This window comes from Tachyglossus aculeatus, chromosome 20 (genome assembly GCF_015852505.1).
Source record: "Tachyglossus aculeatus isolate mTacAcu1 chromosome 20, mTacAcu1.pri, whole genome shotgun sequence".
Classification (NCBI taxonomy): domain Eukaryota; kingdom Metazoa; phylum Chordata; class Mammalia; order Monotremata; family Tachyglossidae; genus Tachyglossus; species Tachyglossus aculeatus.
The window spans coordinates 31,987,976-32,005,696 of record NC_052085.1 but is presented as its reverse complement, the minus strand read 5'-3'; the positions used below and the strand labels follow the sequence as shown (position 1 = coordinate 32,005,696).

The window sequence follows — 17,721 nt, the reverse complement described above, 5'->3', positions numbered from 1 at the left end:
TGTGGGGAAGGGAAGGGGGTAAGGCGGGAGGGATGGAGGGGGGAGGAGGGAAGGCCTCCTGGAGGAGGTGAGCTCTCAGTAGGGCCTTGAAGGGAGGAAGAGAGCGAGCTTGGCGGATGTGGGGAGGTGGGGGCATTCCAGGCCAGGGGGTGTATGGCGGATGTGTAGCGGGTCAAAAGCGAGTAAAATGGAGGAGCTGGATGTTCCCCAATACTGCAGGTGCGAGATCCAATTTTTCTTCACAAAACCGAGTAACTAAGCAGAAGCCGTCATGAGGGAAAAATGAAAGGGTTCTGCTGAAGCGGTAGCAAGCCGAGACTAGATGGCTCCATCTTCACGCCTCCTAAAGATGACTTCTTCCCTTGTCATCGGCAGTCAGTGCCTGCCGATGACAAAGGAATTCCATCGACAGAGCAGTGCCCGGATCACTGTCTGACTTGGGAAGATTCAGGATGGGACCGGGCAGAAGGGATCTGCCTGGCTTGGTGGAGCAAAATTCGGGGCGGCGAGCCAACGGGCTTCGGGGAGGGCGTTCAGCAGGAGGGGCAGCAGTCTCCGCACCAACTAGTCCAGGCCCCGGCATCCAGCGCGTTGGCAAATGGGTGTTTTGGCCGGTGCTGCTACACATGCAGGCCCACACTCCTCTTAGCTCCCCAACAGCCCTCTCCTTCCCCACCGCCCAACTCATCGGCCGTGTCTCCTGTGCCTGCTTTTGCCGAGCTTGGGAGCAAGGGGACCCCCAGTCTGAGTGATCGATCTCCCCACCAGTGCCCCGCGGCAGCCCGTCTGATGTCGCCACTGCCGGGGCACTAGAGGAGCATCCGCTTCTCCTTCCGTCAGTACCTGGAGGTGGAGGAATTATTTTTCGGTTTCCTTCCCTCCCACAGGGTGTACCCTTGGCTCCGGGGGCTAGGCTACACGTCCTTGGGAATCTTCTTACTGGGTTTCCTCCTCTGGAACATAGACAACATCTTCTGTGAATTCCTGAGGTGAGAACCCACCCGCTGCCGCCAGATGCCCCATCCGCTCGGTGTTGACTGAGTGCCCCCTTTGGATGGAGCACCAGGGAGAGGGCGGTGGAATTAGGAGACGTGATTCCAGCCCTTCGTTGAGTTTACGGTCCGACAACCTGGACTCTCCGAGGCCCCCGCGCCCTGCTAGGACTCACCACCAAACTCTGACTTCTGGCCTGTCATTCATTCATTCGCTCAGTTGTATTTATTGAGCGCTTACCGTGTACTTAGTACTCTGTTTCGCAAGTACTGAGTGCTTGGGAAAGTACAGTACAACAATTAACAGTCACAGTCCCTGCCCACAACGAGCTCACGGTCCAGAGGGGAGACAGACATCAGTACGGAGCTGAGATGGGTGCGTGAGAAGGATGAGCGCTTCTAATCCCGGCTCCGCCGTTTGTCTTCTGTGTGACTTTGTGCAAGTCACTTCACTCCTCTGTGCCTCATTGTTCCCTCATCTGGAAAACGGAGGTGATAATAACAATAATAATGACATTTGTTAAGCGCTTACTATGTGCAGAGCACTGTTCTAAGCGCTGTGGGGGGATACAAGGTGATCAGGTTGTCCTATGTGGGGCTCACAGTCTTAATCCCCATTTTACAGATGAGGTAACCGAGGCTCAGAGAAGTCAAGTGACTTGTCCAAGGTCACACAGCAGACATGTGGCGGAGTAGGGATTCGAACCCATGACCTCTGACTCCAAAGCCCGGGCTCTTTCCACTGAGCCATGCTGCTGTGAGCCCTTTGTGGGCAGGGACCATGTCCAAACATGATTAATGTGTATCAACTCCAGCGCTTAGGACAGTGCCTGGCACCTAGTAAGCGCTTAACTAAATTCCATAATTATGAGGGTGTATGAAGTGGGGGCAAGCAGGACAGAACTCCAAGTGGCTTGCTGTGACCCTGGACTTCGCTTTGAGCTGGGGAAGCCGTGAGGCCTGGTGGAAAGGTCCTGGATCTGCCCCGGATTCAAATCCTGGCTCTGCCTCAGGCCTGCTGTGTGGCCTGGGTGGGTCACTGAGCCTCTCTGGGCCTGTTTCCTCCCATGTTAAATGGGGAGAATAATCCCAGCCTCTCCCTTCCTCTTGGAATGGTGTGAGGCCAGAATGAGATTCCCGGTGAGAAATCGACATAGGATAATAAAAAGCCCCCAACAAAATTAGGGTGTTAGCACTGGATGAATCACATATCCTTTCTTCAGTTTCCACTTTCTCGTCTGGGAGATGCTGTTTGCAGAAAGAGAGAGAGAGAGAGAGAGAGAGAGAGAGAGAGATATGCACCTGGGGCATCTGAGGCAGGAGTATTTTTTCTTTTTTTATGGTATTTGTTAAGCGCTTACTATGTGCCAGTCACTGTATTATGTGCTGGACGAGATACAAGGTAATTACGTTGGACATAGTCCATAATGTTGGTATTTTTGAAGCGCTTACTGTGTGCCAAGCACAGTTCTAAGCGCCCGGGGGGATACAAGGTAATCACAGTTGTCCCACGTGGGGCTCACAATCTTAATCCCCATTTTACAGGTGAGGGAACTGAGGTCCAGAGAAGTTAAGTGGCTTGCCCAAAGTCACACAGCTGACAAGTGGCGGAGCCGGGATTAGAACCCGCGATCTCTGACTCCCAAGCCTGGGCTCTTTCCACTGAGCCACGCCGCTTCTCCATGTCCCACGTGGGGCTCCCGGTCTTAATCCCCATTTTATAGATGGGGCAACTGAGGAACAGAGAAGCGAAGTGACTTGCCCAGGGTCACACAGCTGACAAGTGGCGGAGCTGGGATTAGAACGCAGGTCCTTCTGACTCCGAGGCCCGTGCTCTATCCACGGGGCGACACCGCTTCTCTCTCACCAGGAAATCCCAATTCCCATCAGATCAGGCCCCCTCCATCTGCCCGATAGGTCCCCTCCTTGGCCAGCGGAGAAGGTCGAAGCGGTCAGTCCATTAATCAGTGATATTTATTGAGTGCTTACCGTGTGCAGAGCACTGTGCTAAGCCTTAGAGAAATCCACTTCTCTGGAAGCTGTCCAGTACAGTGCCTCCCCTTTCCACATCCCTGAGGGTAGGGAAAGGGCGGGCAGGGAGCCAGACCTGAAAAGGTGGGCCGGGGTAGTCGCTGGGTGCCTAGGGACAAGGGCCGGCGTGCCCAGCAAACGGTGGGCACCCAGGGCACCACCGCACCTCCCCCTCCTCCGGGGTTGGCGGAGGTGGGCGCGGGGTCCCGCCCCCCGGGTTGACGGGCCGTCTCCTTTCTCGACAGGACCCTGCGGGCGTCCATGCCGCCGGTGGTGGGGGCTGTGACCCAGCTGCACGCCTGGTGGCATATCCTCACTGGCCTCGGCTCCTACCTGCACATCCTATTCAGGTACCGCGCGTGAGCCCCCCAAGGGCGGTGCTGGGGACGGGACGGGAGGGTGTGGGAAACCCGGGCTTCCTGAGGGTGCTGCTCCGGGCGGGACTCGACAGCCCGTTTTCCTTCCATTTCAGTTTATACACAAGGACTCTTTACCTGAGATACAGGCCTAAAGTCAAGGTGAGTGAAGACCCGATCCGACCCGGCCGCACCTTCCTGCCGCGTTGGCCATCCGTTCGTTCATTCGATCGTGTTTATTGAGCGCTTACTGTGTGCAGAGCACTGTACAAATGGCTTGGCAAGTTGGCAACATATAGAGACGGTCCCTGCCCAACAACGGGCTCCCGGTCTAGGGCTCTGACCCCAGTGGGAGAGCAGGGAGGGGAAAGACACAAACCAGTCACCGCCGCCCCAGCCTCTGGGCACCTGGAGACCAAGTGGCAGCCGGTCCTCATGTGTAGATGCTGCCAGGGTGAGGGCCGGGCACTGGTGGGCAGAGAGGGTCCCCAGTCCTGGCGATCCTGATTAGAAACCTGCCTTGGGAGGGGTAGTCATCCATTTGCTTGGAGGCAGGGGTCTGGACCTGATGACCCCATGACCTTTGGGGCTCTGGACCCAGGGTTTCTTGGTTCCTGAGAGCTAGGGTCAGGTTTCCTCTTCCGGCTGCTGAGGGGGAACTCTCTCTCTTCTTTCTTCTCCGTTGCTGCCCCCAGTTTATTTTGGGGATCTGGCCTGTGATCCTGGTTGAGTCTCCCAAGAAACACTGACGGTGGGCGGCCCAGCGGAGAAGATGGGGGACCCCCTGCCGTCAGCCCGGACGCTGAGGGGGGACCTCCGCTCTTCCAGCCAGTGAGATCACGGCGCTGTCTGGGGCGGCCAGAGGACGGGCCCGGGACCTCCATCGCGCTGCCCCCGGGCCGGTCCTGAGGGATGGGCAGCCCCTACGGCAGGGAGGGGCTGGGGGCTGCCCCTATATACCTGTGGGATCCTTTGCCCCTTTTAGAGGCAGAAGGTCCAGTGTCCTAGTATCCGCTGGCACGTGGGAGACTGAGGTGGCCAAAATTGGGGGTGGGGGTGGGGGGGGAAGGGCGCCGGGGACGGCCCCTGCGGCTTGACTCTGCTCGGCCATCTTCAGAGGTGGGAGGCCCTGGGTGTGTGGAGCGTGGTCTCTGACTGAAATGGATATTCGATTGGGTGGTCGGTGCTACTGGCTGGGGCGGGGATGAGCTATTGTTAGGGGGTTGACCCCGAAGCAGGGACGCAGGGGCGTGGGTCCCACCCGCCAACTCGATACTACCACTACTCCCCGGGACCCGTCGAACTGCGGGATGTACTGTGTGGTCCCGTGGGCTCTGTGCCCCCTAGTTCCAGAGGCTCCACGCTGGGGACTGTGTGCCGCCTGGTACCGTGGGCTCTCTATCACTGGCTCTGCTGAGGGCTCCGTGCCACCTGGTGCTGGGGACTTTGTGCTGCCAGCTCCGTGATGGTAAACAATGTGGCTTTGCCTGGCGCATCCTTTCCCTGGAAAGTTGGGCGGAGGCCACCGAGTGACATTCTTCCCGGTTCTTGTGCCCACATTCATCACACAGGGCCTTGCCAGCTGCCGTGCCCTGTGACCCTGGCCCACCGCGCTCAGCCTCGAGCTCACCCAGCTCGAGCCTGCCCCGCGCCCCTCCCTCCCGTTGGTCTGTCTTCCTGTAGCTTCCTCAAGTTCCCCTGCATGGCATCACACTGCTGTGGAATTGTGCCATACCTGCAACCCCCAGGGTGTGATGGGGATGTCAGGAGAACTTCCGGGTGAGGCGGAGGGTGCGGCGGACCCTGGCACCGTGGCACTGAAGGAAGTTGAGCACTGCTCTGGGGAACCCTTGAAGCAGGCCGACCAAACCACTTCAGGTGATTCTCAGGTCATCACCCCAAGTTCGCGCCCCTCCCCTTCTCCCATTGTGACTTAAGGAATGGGATCCCCCGGCCTTGCAGGGCATCTACACTACAAGGTCCGGACTGCCAAGGGACCTAAACTGAGAACAGACCGAGCGAGCCCCGGCCAGTCGCGGGCAGTCAGAGTAGTAGCGACGAAGAGAGTAGCTGGGGATCGTGCCGGCTCAGTGCCAATCCTGGATGGCCGTTTCCTAAAATGGCCCCTGGTAATCCAAGACTCCTCAGGCCACCCCAAGGACTTGAAGTCGACCCGCCTGGGGCACTCAGCTGGGTCGTGGGTTTGAGAGTCCCAACCAGTGCTCCTTCTCTGCATCGCCTCCGCAGGCCACGGTTGCCCCGGCCACCTCGGATGGGCCCCTGTGCTCCCCAAATAAAACTTTTGGAAATTGGGTAAACCAGCCGGTTGATTGATTGACCAACAGATCGATTGATTTTGGTGCTAGCCGTCCATTCCTGGGCCGGGTGGCACGTGTGTCTGTAGACAGCCTGCGACGTTGGGATCTGGATTCCTCCTCATCCGTTTTGGCCTTTTCCACGGCCCCGGTTTCCACACGGGGGTCAGGCTCCATTTCCCCCGTGTCCATCTGTCCGTGGTCCTGCCCCCACTCCTCACCCTCCGTAATCCGTCACTCCTGAAGCTCCCAGAAAGGGCATGGTGTGGGGGCGTTTGTGTGTGTGTGTGTCTGTTAGGGCTCCTCCCTGGCCATCCCCTGGGAGAAGCAGGAGATTTGATGGGCAGGTTGGAGATTTGTGAGATTTGTGGCCACGAGGCACCATCCAACCACGTTTGGCCACATCCAGGTGCCATTCAGCAGTGTTACTGGCCCTGCACGCGCCCTGACCTCAGGCTTCTAGACTCCCTGGGCTCTCCCAGGGAAGCTGCTTCCCAATGGGGTACGACAAGAGGGAGGAAGCCCACCTCCCCCCTTCTCTCCTCCCCTTGACCCCCATCCCACCTCCACCAGGCTGCAGCAGCTAAAGGTGGACAGGACAGAGAAGGGGGGCCTGGTCACCATCAGCCTCCCGGCTCTCCCCCCGTCTCAACACGGTAGAGAGATGCTACGTGGCGGAAGATCTAACTTGCGCCTGCAAAACCTTGATTAGCCCAGACTTCCAGAAGGCCCTGGAGTCCAGACATTCGCTCATTCATTCAATCATATTTATTGAGCGCTCACCGTGTGCAGAGCACTGTACCAAGCGCTTGGGAAGTACAAGTCGGCAACATTTAGAGACGGTCCCTACCAACAGCGGGCTCACGGTCTAGAAGGGGGAGACAGACAACAAAACAAAACGTGGACAGGTGTCTAGTCGTCAGAACAAGTAGAATTAAAGCTAAATGCACATCATTAACAAAATCAATAGAATAGTAAATATGTACAAGTAAAATAGTCATAATTCTGTACTAACATATATACAGGTGCTGTGGGGTATCACAAGTGTTTGCGGTGACCATGAGGTGCAGGATCAAACCCACTGCTGAAAAGTCCTGACCTGAACTGTGAATAATGTTTGTGATTGTGTGCTATTGCTTTGTGACAGAGCCCGACAACTCTTGCTTAGGGGACAGGCAGTTGGCGGGGGGTGTTGGGAAGGGGGAGTGTGAACTGTTGGAAAGAGAGAGGGGCTCGGCCAAGGGATGTTTGTGTGGCCAGTGATGTTTTGGGGAGTGAGGGGTTCATCTCTGCCTCCTGACGCCGACCGGGCCTCCTTGTGGGCTGAGAATGTGTCCATTATATTGTTCTATTGCACGTTCCCCAGTGCTTATTACAGTGCTCTGCACGCAGTAAGAGATCGTAAATACATTCGACTGACCGACTCCCTTTTTTTTTTTAATGGCATTTATTAAGCGCTTACTATGTGCAAGGCACTGTTCTAAGCGCTGGGGGGACACAAGGTGATCAGGTTGTCCCGCAGGGGGCTCACAGTCTTCATCCCCATTTTACAGATGAGGTTAACTGAGGCCCAGAGAAGTGAAGTGACTTGCCCAAAGGCACCCAGCTGACAAGTGGCAGAGCCAGGATTCGAACCCCTGACCTCTGACTCCAAAGTCTGTGCTCAGGGTGAGCCCAGGCAAGGTGATGGGGCAGGCCGGTGGACTTTCCACCTAATTCGGTTCGTGGCACTCAGTAAATTTCACGATGGTTACTAGGCAGGAGAATCGATTAATCAGGAGTATTTAGTAAGCACTTACTGTGTACCGAGCACTCTGTTAGGCATTGGGGAGACTATACTAGAATAAGTGAACACCATCGCTGTCCTCAGGGAGCTTACGAGGGAACGGGGCAGCCACTGCGGGTGTTGGAGGAGTGGGGAGACATAGAGTGGTATTTTTGCTTTGTTCGCTGCTTCTGGACGTATCCTTACTGTCATCCCTAACAGAGTACCGGGCATCTGTTGAATGCAAAGCACTGCCCTGGACATCTACTGGGTGCAGAGAGCTGTCCTGCCCCCCCCCCCCCCCCCCCCCCCCCCGTGTAAAGGTGCTGTCCTAGAGGCTTAACTTGGCGTGGAGTGCTGTCCTGGGTGTCCAACACCACAAAGCTGGTTACTATTTTGGTCTGGCTCCTCGCCTCCAGGGAGGCAGGGTCCATTGCTCTGGTACAGGAGGCCGCATTGTTGGGGCTGGCGACCTGTCCTGCTGTCTCTGCCACCTGGGACTGGCTGGGCAATATTTTTCACAGGCAGATCCTCCTGCCCTGCCCACCTGCCCCTCCTTCCCTCCGTCCCTCCTACCCTCCCTCCCTTTCCCCCCTCTCCTTCCTCCTTCCTTCTACTGCTCGCTCCCTCCCTCGCTGTCCTGCGTCCCTTTTCCTTTTTCCTAGTCTCGGGTGCCATGCAGAGAGCCAGCCCGGGGACGCAGACAGAGCTGCAGCTTCCGGCAAGGTGTCCGACGGCTCCGTGAGTAAAATCCTTGGCCACGGTGGAAGGCCGCTCACCCTGCAGCTCAGAAGTCAAGGAGGCGCCGGCGTCCCCCACCCCGAGGGCTCCCCCACGTCAGGGTAGGGGGCCAAAATCGGGTCCGGTAGGGGTGGAGGCTGTGGATTGGAAGGTTTTGGGGAGGGGCTCCCCAGCTTTCTGCACCTCAAGAAGGTCTAGGGTCCTGGTTCTTGGGTAATGAGCCCAGAAATCCCTGGAGTGGGGTGGTGGAAGGGGTAGGATGGCGGGGAGGGGAGGAAGAGACCAGGTCTTTAGACCACACGGTCTCTAGATTCAAGCTCGTGCTCTATCTCGCTATGGGGAGGGAGAAAGAGAAGATTCCTTTTGGGACGGCCAGGCTGATGAGCTCTAACTTGCTCGCTCCCTGCCTTCTCTGCCTTTTCCTCTCTCCCCCTTGTCCTGCCCCACTCTCTCTTCACACCCGGGCCGGCAGACAGACGAGTGAACGGTTGTGATGTGTGAAGGGGATGCCTTGCGAGGAAGTGATCCCTGCACATGGATCAGAGGCCCCCCTGGTCTCCCCTCTCGCCCCTTCCCCAAATCCGGAGAAGTGGGGCAAAGAGGCGCCGCTCGCCTCCTCCTTGAGGGCGATTTTACAGGAGTGGGTCCGGGCCTGCCCCCTCCCCGTCGACGGGCAGGGCTGTGTTTTCGGGTCTGTCGGGAGGTGGCCGCCGCCGACCCAGAGGGCAAAAACCGAGTGGGTTCTGGGGCCGCCACCCACCGTATCCCCAGCCTCACATCAGTGGCCCGGTCTGTGGGCGAGGGGTGAAGGAGGGCCGCCCCCCCAGGGTGGGGGGCTCTGACTTGCCCCCGGCCTGGCTCGACCGCTCCCCGAGCCCCATGTCTCTCTTGCAGCGGCCGATGGCCCGGTGCAGGATCCCGAGGCGGCAGGGTCGCCCTCTCCTGCTCTTGCCCGCGACGCTGATCGTCCTGGGGCTGCGTCTGTGGCTCCCGGCGGGCCCCACGGGGCCACCGCCTCCCTCCGCGCCCGGCCCGCCCTCGACGGCGGCCGCAGCCCCGCCGTCCCCGTCCCCGGTGCCCCCGTGCCTGCCCAACGCCTCGGCCGCCGGGCTCCCCGGCTTCTCCGCCCTGCCGGCGCGGATGCGGGACTTCCTGCTCTTCCAGCACTGCCGCCGCTTCCCGCTGCTTCACGACGCCCCCGCTGCCTGCCGCGGCCCGGCCGGCGTGTTCCTGCTGCTGGCCGTCAAGTCTTGGCCCGCGCACTACGAGCGGCGCCAGCTGGTCCGGCGCACGTGGGGGCAGCGCCGCCGCCACGCAGGGGCCCCCGTGGCGCGGCTCTTCCTGCTGGGCACCCCGCCGCCCTCCGAAGAGGCGGCCAACCTGGAGCGGCTGGTGGCCCTGGAGGCGCGCGACCACGGCGACGTCCTGCAGTGGGGCTTCCAAGATACCTTCGTCAACCTGAGCCTCAAGCACACGCTGTTCCTCGACTGGCAGGCGGCCCGCTGCCCCGGGGCCCGCTTCGTGCTCAGCGCCGACGACGACATCTTCGTGCACACGGCCAACGTGGTGCGCTACCTGCGGGACCAACCGTCCGACCGCCACCTGTTCGTGGGGCAGCCCATGGTGGGCTCGCCGCCCGTGCGAGAGCCGGCCAGCAAGTACTTCGTGCCCGAGATCCTGTTCCCCGGGGACTCCTACCCGCCGTACTGCAGCGGCGGCGGCTTCCTGCTGAGCGCCTTCACCGTCCGCGCCTTCCGCCGGGCCGCCCGCTCCGTGCTGCCCTTCCCCATCGACGACGCCTTCGTGGGCATGTGCCTGGAGCGGGCCGGGCTGGCGCCCAGCGGCCACGAGGGCATCCGCCCGTACGGCCTGGACCAGCTGGGGGCCCCGGGGCGGCGCTCCTTCGACCCTTGCCTGTATCGCGAGGTACTCCTGGTGCACCGCTTCCGGCCCTACGAGATGCTCCTCATGTGGGAGGCGCTGCACGACCCGCACCTCCGCTGCTACAAGAAGCAACAGGTCCGCCCGACGGGCGGCGGGGGCGGGCCCCGGTGACGCGGCCCCTGCCGTCGCCCGCTCCACCAGTCCACCCCATTGCCCCTCTACCGGGAGCGGTGGCCCCTGGGGACACGGTGACACCCCTTCCCCTTAAAGAGGCTTCTTGGGGGCTGGGGGCAAGTGACCCCACCCTCCCCGGGTCCATTTCCCACCTCTCCCTGGCAGTAGTGGGAGACCGTGACCGTTGTAGGGCTGGGTGGTGGTGGGAGGGAGCCTGTAGGATGCGGGGAGAGAGGGAGACCTCTCCCAGCTCTGCCCTTAAATCTCAGGGTCGAGGGGGCATCTGGGGTTGAATAATTCAACTCTGCCTCCAAGCCTGTGTCAAGCGGTCCCAGTGTCCCGATCGTAGGTCCCCGATCCCTCCTCCATCCCTCTCCCCGATCCCTCCAGCTCCCCCGCCACACCCTCCATAGTCATCTTTCACATTAGGACACACTTGCCGCCTCGTTTTTTGGTGCTGGATGGGCCCGTCTTTCCCTTTCTGCCTCTGGTTTTCCCCCCCGATGGTCACGGAGCCTCGTCTGGAGGAGAGGAAGCCGTCTCCTGGCGGGCCCGTCCACGACAGTGGGAGCCCCCCCACCCCACTGCTACATCACATTGTTTGAAACCGGGGTCCACCTTTATCTGTTCACCACCCTCCCAGTTTCCCGCATCCCGTCCGGCGGAGCGGTGTGTCTCCGACCGTTGCCTCGGACTTGCTGAGCCGATTGCTTCAGGCCTCATCGGCCATCTCAGCCTACCGTCTGTTAGCCAGTGCGGTCTGTAAACTCCTGTAGGTCCGGGACGTGCCTTCCGTGGTAAATCCAGTTATCTCAGCCACACGGCAGCCCGGCAGGCTTTCGACTTGGGGTGGGGTTTGACACTTTATCGGTGCCCCACACCATTTCGCCATCTGCTCACTGCTACGCTGGCCCTTTTTATTGTTTCCTCCTACTGTACTTAGTCCATCAGGGCTCTGTTGGCTAGCGTGCCACCTGGGTAGCAGAACTCAGGGATTGCTGTAAAATCCGTGTATCCAATGAAAATCTAGGGTTGGGTTTCCCGTGGGGGCTGGTTGAAGACCTCATTTTTTTTTCTTCAGATTTACCGTCAGTCCATCGTGCTGTGCCAGATTTACAGAACCATCAGTCAATATTGAATCGTATGTATTGAGTGCTTACTGTGTGCAGAGCACTATACTACGTCCTTGGGAGACTGCTGCACACATTCCCTCCCCACAGCGAGTTTACAGGCTGGGGCGGCGGGGGCAGGCGTTAATATAAATAAATTACGGATATATGCCGTGGCGCTGAGGGAGGGCTGAATATAGGGAGCAAATCCAAGCTCAAGGGCTGTGCGGAAGGGAGTGGGAGAGGAAGAAATGAGGGCTTAGCGAAAGCCTCTTGGAGGCAATATGGCTTTGAAGGTGAGGAGAGTAATTGTCGGTCGGATATGAAGAGGAAGGCGTTCCAGGGCAGAGGCGGAACGTGGGTGAGAGGTTGACAGTGAGATAGACGAGACGGAGGTACAGTGAGTAGGTCGGCAATAGGGGAGCGCGAAGTATATGGGTTGGATTGTAGTAGCAGAGCAGCAAGGTGATTGAGTACTTTAAATTGGTCATTCTGGGGCTGCCTTGTTGAGTGTGTTCCCCCAGGATACAGTCATCCATGGGGAAAAAGTCCCGGACCCCCCAGTACTGACGATAATACTTCTGGTTGTGGTATTAAATGGCTACTGTGGTCCGAGCACTGTGCTGAGTGCCGGGGCAGATGCGGGCTAATCAGATCAGACGTCGGCCCTACCCCACGTGGGGCTCTCAGCCTCATGGGCGGGGAAGACAGGTATCGAATCCCCATTTGACAGATGAGGAAATTGAGGCGCAGAGAAGTCCGGCGACTCGTCCAATAGGCAAGTGAGCGCGGAGAAGTGAAGTGACTTGTCCGGGGTCACCCCTCAGGGACGTGATGGTGTTGGGATTAGAACCCAGGTCGACTGACTGTCAGCCCCGTGCTCCGTCACATTGGTTCCCGAAGGCTTCCTCGAAGGCTACAGTGATAGTTGAAGCATTTGAATTGGTCAGACCCTTCCCCGGGCTTGCCCTAACCACTCTCCATCTTCCCACAGCTCCCTGAGCTCAGAGAAGGCCGCCGGGGAGTGACGCACACACACACACAAACATACACAAACCCACCCCACAACCCAGAGGGCCCATTCTGATCCTAACCTTAACCCATCTTTTGACCGTAGCCCTGACCCCGATCCTCTTCAAATGAGAAACAGTATGCCTTAGTGGATAGAGTACGGGCCTGGGTTCTAAACCTGGCTTCGCTGTTTGTCCGCTGCGTGACTTAGGGCAAGTCACGTAACTTCTCTGTGCCTCAGTGCCCTCATCAGTACAGTGGGGATTTAGACTGTCGGCCCCATGTGGGATAGGGACTGTATCCAACCTGATTATCTTGCATCTATCCTAGCATTTAGGACAGTGCCGGACACGTAGTAAGCACGTAACAAATGTTATTATTAGCATTATCTCACAACACCCCGAGGATCCGGTCTGGCTCCAGGAATGAGAGAGGGGACAGTCATAACCGCCCTGACTGGTCAGACCCTGGATGTTTTCCCGGGTTTGTTGATTTCTCCACACTTCCCCATCTTGGAGTGGTGGGAAATCCCTGCCACACCACCCATCCAGGCCAGGCTGTCGGATGCATCGGGGCAGGGCGTGGATTGAGCGTGTACAAGCGCTTAGTACAGTGCTCTGCACACTGTAAGCGCTCAATAAATGCGATTGAATGAATGAATGAATTGAGGGACGGTGTCACTGAGCCCTTCGCTCCCACTCCCTCCGGCCACCGTCCATCCCCCCTTCACCTGCTTATCAAGATGGGGAACGGGAGGCGTCGTAGAGAAGCAGCGTGGCTCAGTGGAAAGAGCGCGGGCTTGGGAGTCAGAGGTCATGGGTTCGAATCCTTCCTCCCCCACATGTCTGCTGGGTGACCTTGGGCAAGTCACTTCACTTCTCTGGGCCTCAGTTCCCTCATCTGGAAAATGGGGATTAAGACTGTGAGGCCCCCCATGGGACAACCTCATCTCCCTGTGTTCCCCCCCAGCACTTAGAACAGTGCTTTGCACATAGTAAGCGCTTAACAAATACCAACATTATTATTAGTATTATTAGTGGCTGGAGCCCGGGTTTTGGAGTCAGAGGTCATGGGTTCAAGTCCTGGCTCCACCAATTGTCAGCTGGGTGACTTTGGACAAGTCACTTAACTTCTCTGGGCCTCAGTTCCCTCATCTGTCAAATGGGGATGAAGACTGTGAGCCCCCCGTGGGACAACCCAATCACCTTGTCACCTCCCCAGCGCTTAGAACAGTGCTTTGCACATAGTAAGCACTTAATAAATGCTATCCAAAAAAAAAAAGGACCTGGGTTCTAATCCCAGCTCTGCCACATGTCTGCTGTGTGACCTTGCGCAAGTCACCTCACTTCTCGGGGCCTCAGTGACCTCATCTGTAAAATGGGGATTAAGATTGTGAGCCCCGTAGGGGATAGGGACTATGTCCAACCCGATTAGCTTGTATCTACCACAGTGCTTGGCACATAGTAAGCACTTAACAAGTACCATAATAATTATTATTATCTGAGGCTCTGTGGGTGGAGGTGAGCACGAGGGGCTGGAGTCCACAACTCAGGTCAGAAGGGGAAACAAATGTAAAACACTGGGCAAGTCATTGACCCTATAGATTCCTGCAAACTTGTTTTGTTGTCTGTCACCCGCTTTTAGACTGTGAGCCTTTTGTTGGGTAGGGATTGTCTCTATCTGTTCCCGAATTGTACTTTTCAAGCGCTTAGTACAGCGCTCTGCACACAGTAAGCGCTCAATAAATACGATTGAATGAATGAATGAATGAAGGGTCGCAAAACACCAGTCCTAATAATAATTGTGGTATTTGTTAAGCACTTTCAGCGCTTAAAACAGTGCTTGGCACGTAGTAAGCGCTTAATAAATGCCATTATTATTATTATTACGCCCCAGGCACTGTACAAAGTGCAGGGCTGGAGAGAGAAATACTAGCAAATCGGGTTGGACACAGTCCCTGTCCCACAACGGGCTCGCAGTCTTGATCTCTGTTTTACAGATGAGGTGACTGAGGCTTAGAGAAGTGAAGTGACTTGCACACACTCACACAGCAGACAAGTAGCAGCAGAATTAGAACCCACGACCTTCTGTGCTCTATCCCTTGGCCATGCTGCTACTGCCCCAGGGCTCCAACCACGAGGGCACTGCTGTGGGTGGGGGAGATGCCGGACTCCTCCCTTGGAGGCAGAGGGTGAGCTCTGCTAACGTTATCGTATTCTCCCAAGTGTTTAGCACAGCGCACTGCTCATAGTAAGCGCTCAAGAAATAACCACGGATTATTTGATTGACCAGGGAGTTGGAGAATCTCTGCCCTGAAGGAGAGATGGGTTGGATTTGGACTCCATACGTGTCTGTCCAGGGGCAGGGGAGTGGGTGAGATGACCTTTCGCCGGCACTTGCGGTCCAGGAGGCGGGAACGTTGTGGAAAGAATAAAGAGAGTCAGGGCAGTTTTCCAGACTATGGAGTGGCCTCCTCTTCCTTCCCTTCGGGCTCCACCGCAGCTGCCCGGGATCTCAGCTGCTGATGAAGGTGAAACCCTGTGGCTGGAGGGTGGGGAATGCCAGGTGGGAACGTAGCCTGAACCTTCTGGATGAATCACCTGGGGTGGGCCTGTTGGGGAAAACCAGGATAACGGGGCGGCCGGGGGTGAATTGGGCTTGGATTCGCAGGCTGGATTTCCGGGGATTTGGAGCGTGGAGGTGTCCGGCCACCGTCCCACACGTGGCCGCCCACCCACCCGGGACCACGTCGACGAAGTACGGCCCTTCTGAAATCCTTGAGGGGGAAGGCCGCCCAACCGGGGCCCGGGTTGCGGGAAAGGGAAGGAAGGGCCGGAGAAGAGGCGCTGCGATGGACAGCGCAGCCCCCCTTCCCGCCTGGCCCAGACGACACCAGACGTAGAGACAGTGGGGTTCAGATGTCGGGAGACCCTCAGACTGGATGCACCCTGAGGACAGGAGCCTGGGCTAAGGGGTCGTTGCATCCCTGACCCTGAGCAAGCTCTTCCCGGGCCCCAGACAGCTAGGTGAGGTGGGAGGAGAATGGATGGTGGCAGAGGCCCCCAACGGGGGCTATTTGGGGAGCAGGAAGGAGATCATCATCAATCGTATTTATTGAGCGCTTACTGTGTGCAGAGCTCTGTACTAAGCGCTTGGGAAGTCCAAGTTGGCAACATATAGGGACAGTCCCTACCCAACAGCGGGCTCACAGTCGAAAAGGAGATGAGCAAAGGCTGGGGGACAGAGGCGATGCCGTAAGGTTGCCGTGAAGCGAAGGCCCCGGCCAAGTGCTGCCGCCCGATCCGGGCCGGGCGTCCGGAGGCAGGAGACAGATATTAATATATATAAATTACAGATATGGACGTGACTGGAGAGAGATGGGCTGCCACTGGAGGTGTCTGAGGAGAGGGGAGCCGTGGACTGAACCGTTTTTAGAAAAGTGAGCTGGACAGGAGGGAGAAGCGTGGGCTGTGGAAGAGAGAGACAGGAGGCAGGGAGGCCAGTCAAGGTGGGATGTGATAAGACCACGGATCAGCGAGGTGGCGGTTCGGATGGAGAGGAAGGTATGGATTCTACAGGTGGTGTGAAAGTAGAACGGATGGAATTTGGGAATAGACCGTGGGTCGAATGAGAGGTGAGTCAAGGATAATGCCAAAGTTACAGGCTTGGGAGACAGAGAGGATAGTGGCGGTGTTTGCAGTTATGGGGCAGTCAGCAAGAGAACAATCGATCAGTCAATCAATCGTATTTATTGAGCGCTTACTGTGTGCAGAGCACTGTACTAAGCGCTTGGGAAGTCCAAGTTGGCAACCTATAGAGACGGTCCCTACCCAACAGCGGGCTCACAGTCTAGAAGAGTAGACAGGGTCTAGTGTGGGAAGATGAGGAGTTCTGTTTGGGACGTGTTAAGTTTGAGGTGTCAGGGAGCCATCCAAGTAGGGATGTCCTGAAGGCAGGAAGAAATGCAAGACTGCAGGGAAGGAGACAGATTGGATCTGGGAGAAGTAGATTTGGGAATCCATGGGAGAGAATAATAATAATAATGGTGTTTAAGTAAGCGCTATGTGTCAAGCACTGTTCTAAGTGCTGGGGTAGATACAAGGTGATCAGTTTGTCCCACATGGGGCTCACAGTCTTACTCCCCATTTTACAGATGAGGTAACTGAGGCACAGAGAAGTGAAGTGGCAGACAAGCAGTGGAGCCGGGATTAGAACCCACGTCCTCCTACTCGAGGCCTGGACTCTTTCCACTAAGCCACGCTGCTTCTCTAGTGACTTCTCGACTTCAATCAATACGATTGATTGATTGATTCTCCAAGGGAGTGCAAGTAGATGGAGAATAGGAGGGGGGACCCAAAACTGAGCCCTGAGGGACTCCCACAGTTAATCAATCGTATTTTTTGAGCGCTTACTGTGTGCAGGGCACTGTACTAAGCGCTTGGGAAGTCCAAGTTGGCAACATATAGAGACGGTCCCTGCCCAACAGTGGGCTCACAGTCTAGAAGAGTAGACAGGGTCTAGTGTGGGAAGATGAGGAGTTCTGTTTGGGACGTGTTAAGTTTGAGGTGTCAGGGAGCCATCCAAGTAGGGATGTCCTGAAGGCAGGAAGAAATGCAAGACTGCAGGGAAGGAGACAGAATGGATCTGGGAGAAGTAGATTTGGGAATCAGCCGCAAAGAGTTGGTAGTTAAATCCATGGGAGAGAATAATAATAATAATGGTGTTTAAGTAAGTGCTTACTATGTGTCAAGCACTGTTCTAAGTGCTGGGGTAGATACAAGGTGATCAGGTTGTCCCACATGGGGCTCACAGTCTTACTCCCCATTTTACAGATGAAGTAACTGAGGCACAGAGAAGTGAAGTGGCAGACAATAATAATAATAATAATGGCATTTATTAAGTGCTTACTATGTGCAAAGCACTGTTCTAAGCGCTGGGGAGGTCACAAGGTGATCAGGTTGTCCCACGGGGGGCTCACAGTCTTAATCCCCATTTTACAGATGAGGTAACTGAGGCACAGAGAAGTGAGGTGACTTGCCCAAAGTCACACAGCTGACAATTGGCGGAGCCGGGATTTGAACCCATGACCTCTGACTCCAAAGCCCATGCTCTACAATAATAATAATAATAATAATGATGATGGTATTTGTTAAGCGCTTACTATGTGCAAAGCACTGTTCTAAGCGCTGGGGGGATACAAAGAGATCAGGTTGTCCCACATGGGGCTCACAATCTTAATCCCCATTTTACAGATGAGGGAACTGAGGCACAGAGGCGTGAAGTGACTTGCCCAAAGTCACCCAGCTGACAAGTGGTGGAGCCGGGATTTGAACCCATGACCTC

General features: G+C 56.9%; 2 protein-coding genes across 2 annotated transcripts in view; both read left to right on the top strand.

Annotated features, from left to right (window-relative positions):
* The window catches only part of ACER3 (alkaline ceramidase 3), a 34,381-nt gene extending 29,959 nt beyond the window's left edge, over nt 1–4,422 (top strand). Inside the window, exons 8-11 of the mRNA XM_038761803.1 lie at nt 888–989; nt 3,269–3,373; nt 3,496–3,541; nt 4,075–4,422. Coding sequence (XP_038617731.1) covers nt 888–989; nt 3,269–3,373; nt 3,496–3,541; nt 4,075–4,128 — 307 coding nt within the window. The 3' untranslated portion in view covers nt 4,129–4,422. The remainder of the gene's footprint in view (nt 1–887; nt 990–3,268; nt 3,374–3,495; nt 3,542–4,074) is intronic.
* Nucleotides 4,423–4,444: 22 nt separating this feature from the next.
* Nucleotides 4,445–11,468, top strand: B3GNT6 (UDP-GlcNAc:betaGal beta-1,3-N-acetylglucosaminyltransferase 6). Its single transcript, XM_038761802.1, has 3 exons — nt 4,445–5,257; nt 8,125–8,301; nt 9,095–11,468. The coding sequence occupies exon 3, from the start codon at nt 9,101–9,103 to the stop codon at nt 10,253–10,255; it is 1,155 nt and encodes a 384-aa protein (XP_038617730.1). The 5' UTR covers nt 4,445–5,257; nt 8,125–8,301; nt 9,095–9,100; the 3' UTR covers nt 10,256–11,468.
* Nucleotides 11,469–17,721: the final 6,253 nt, after the last annotated feature.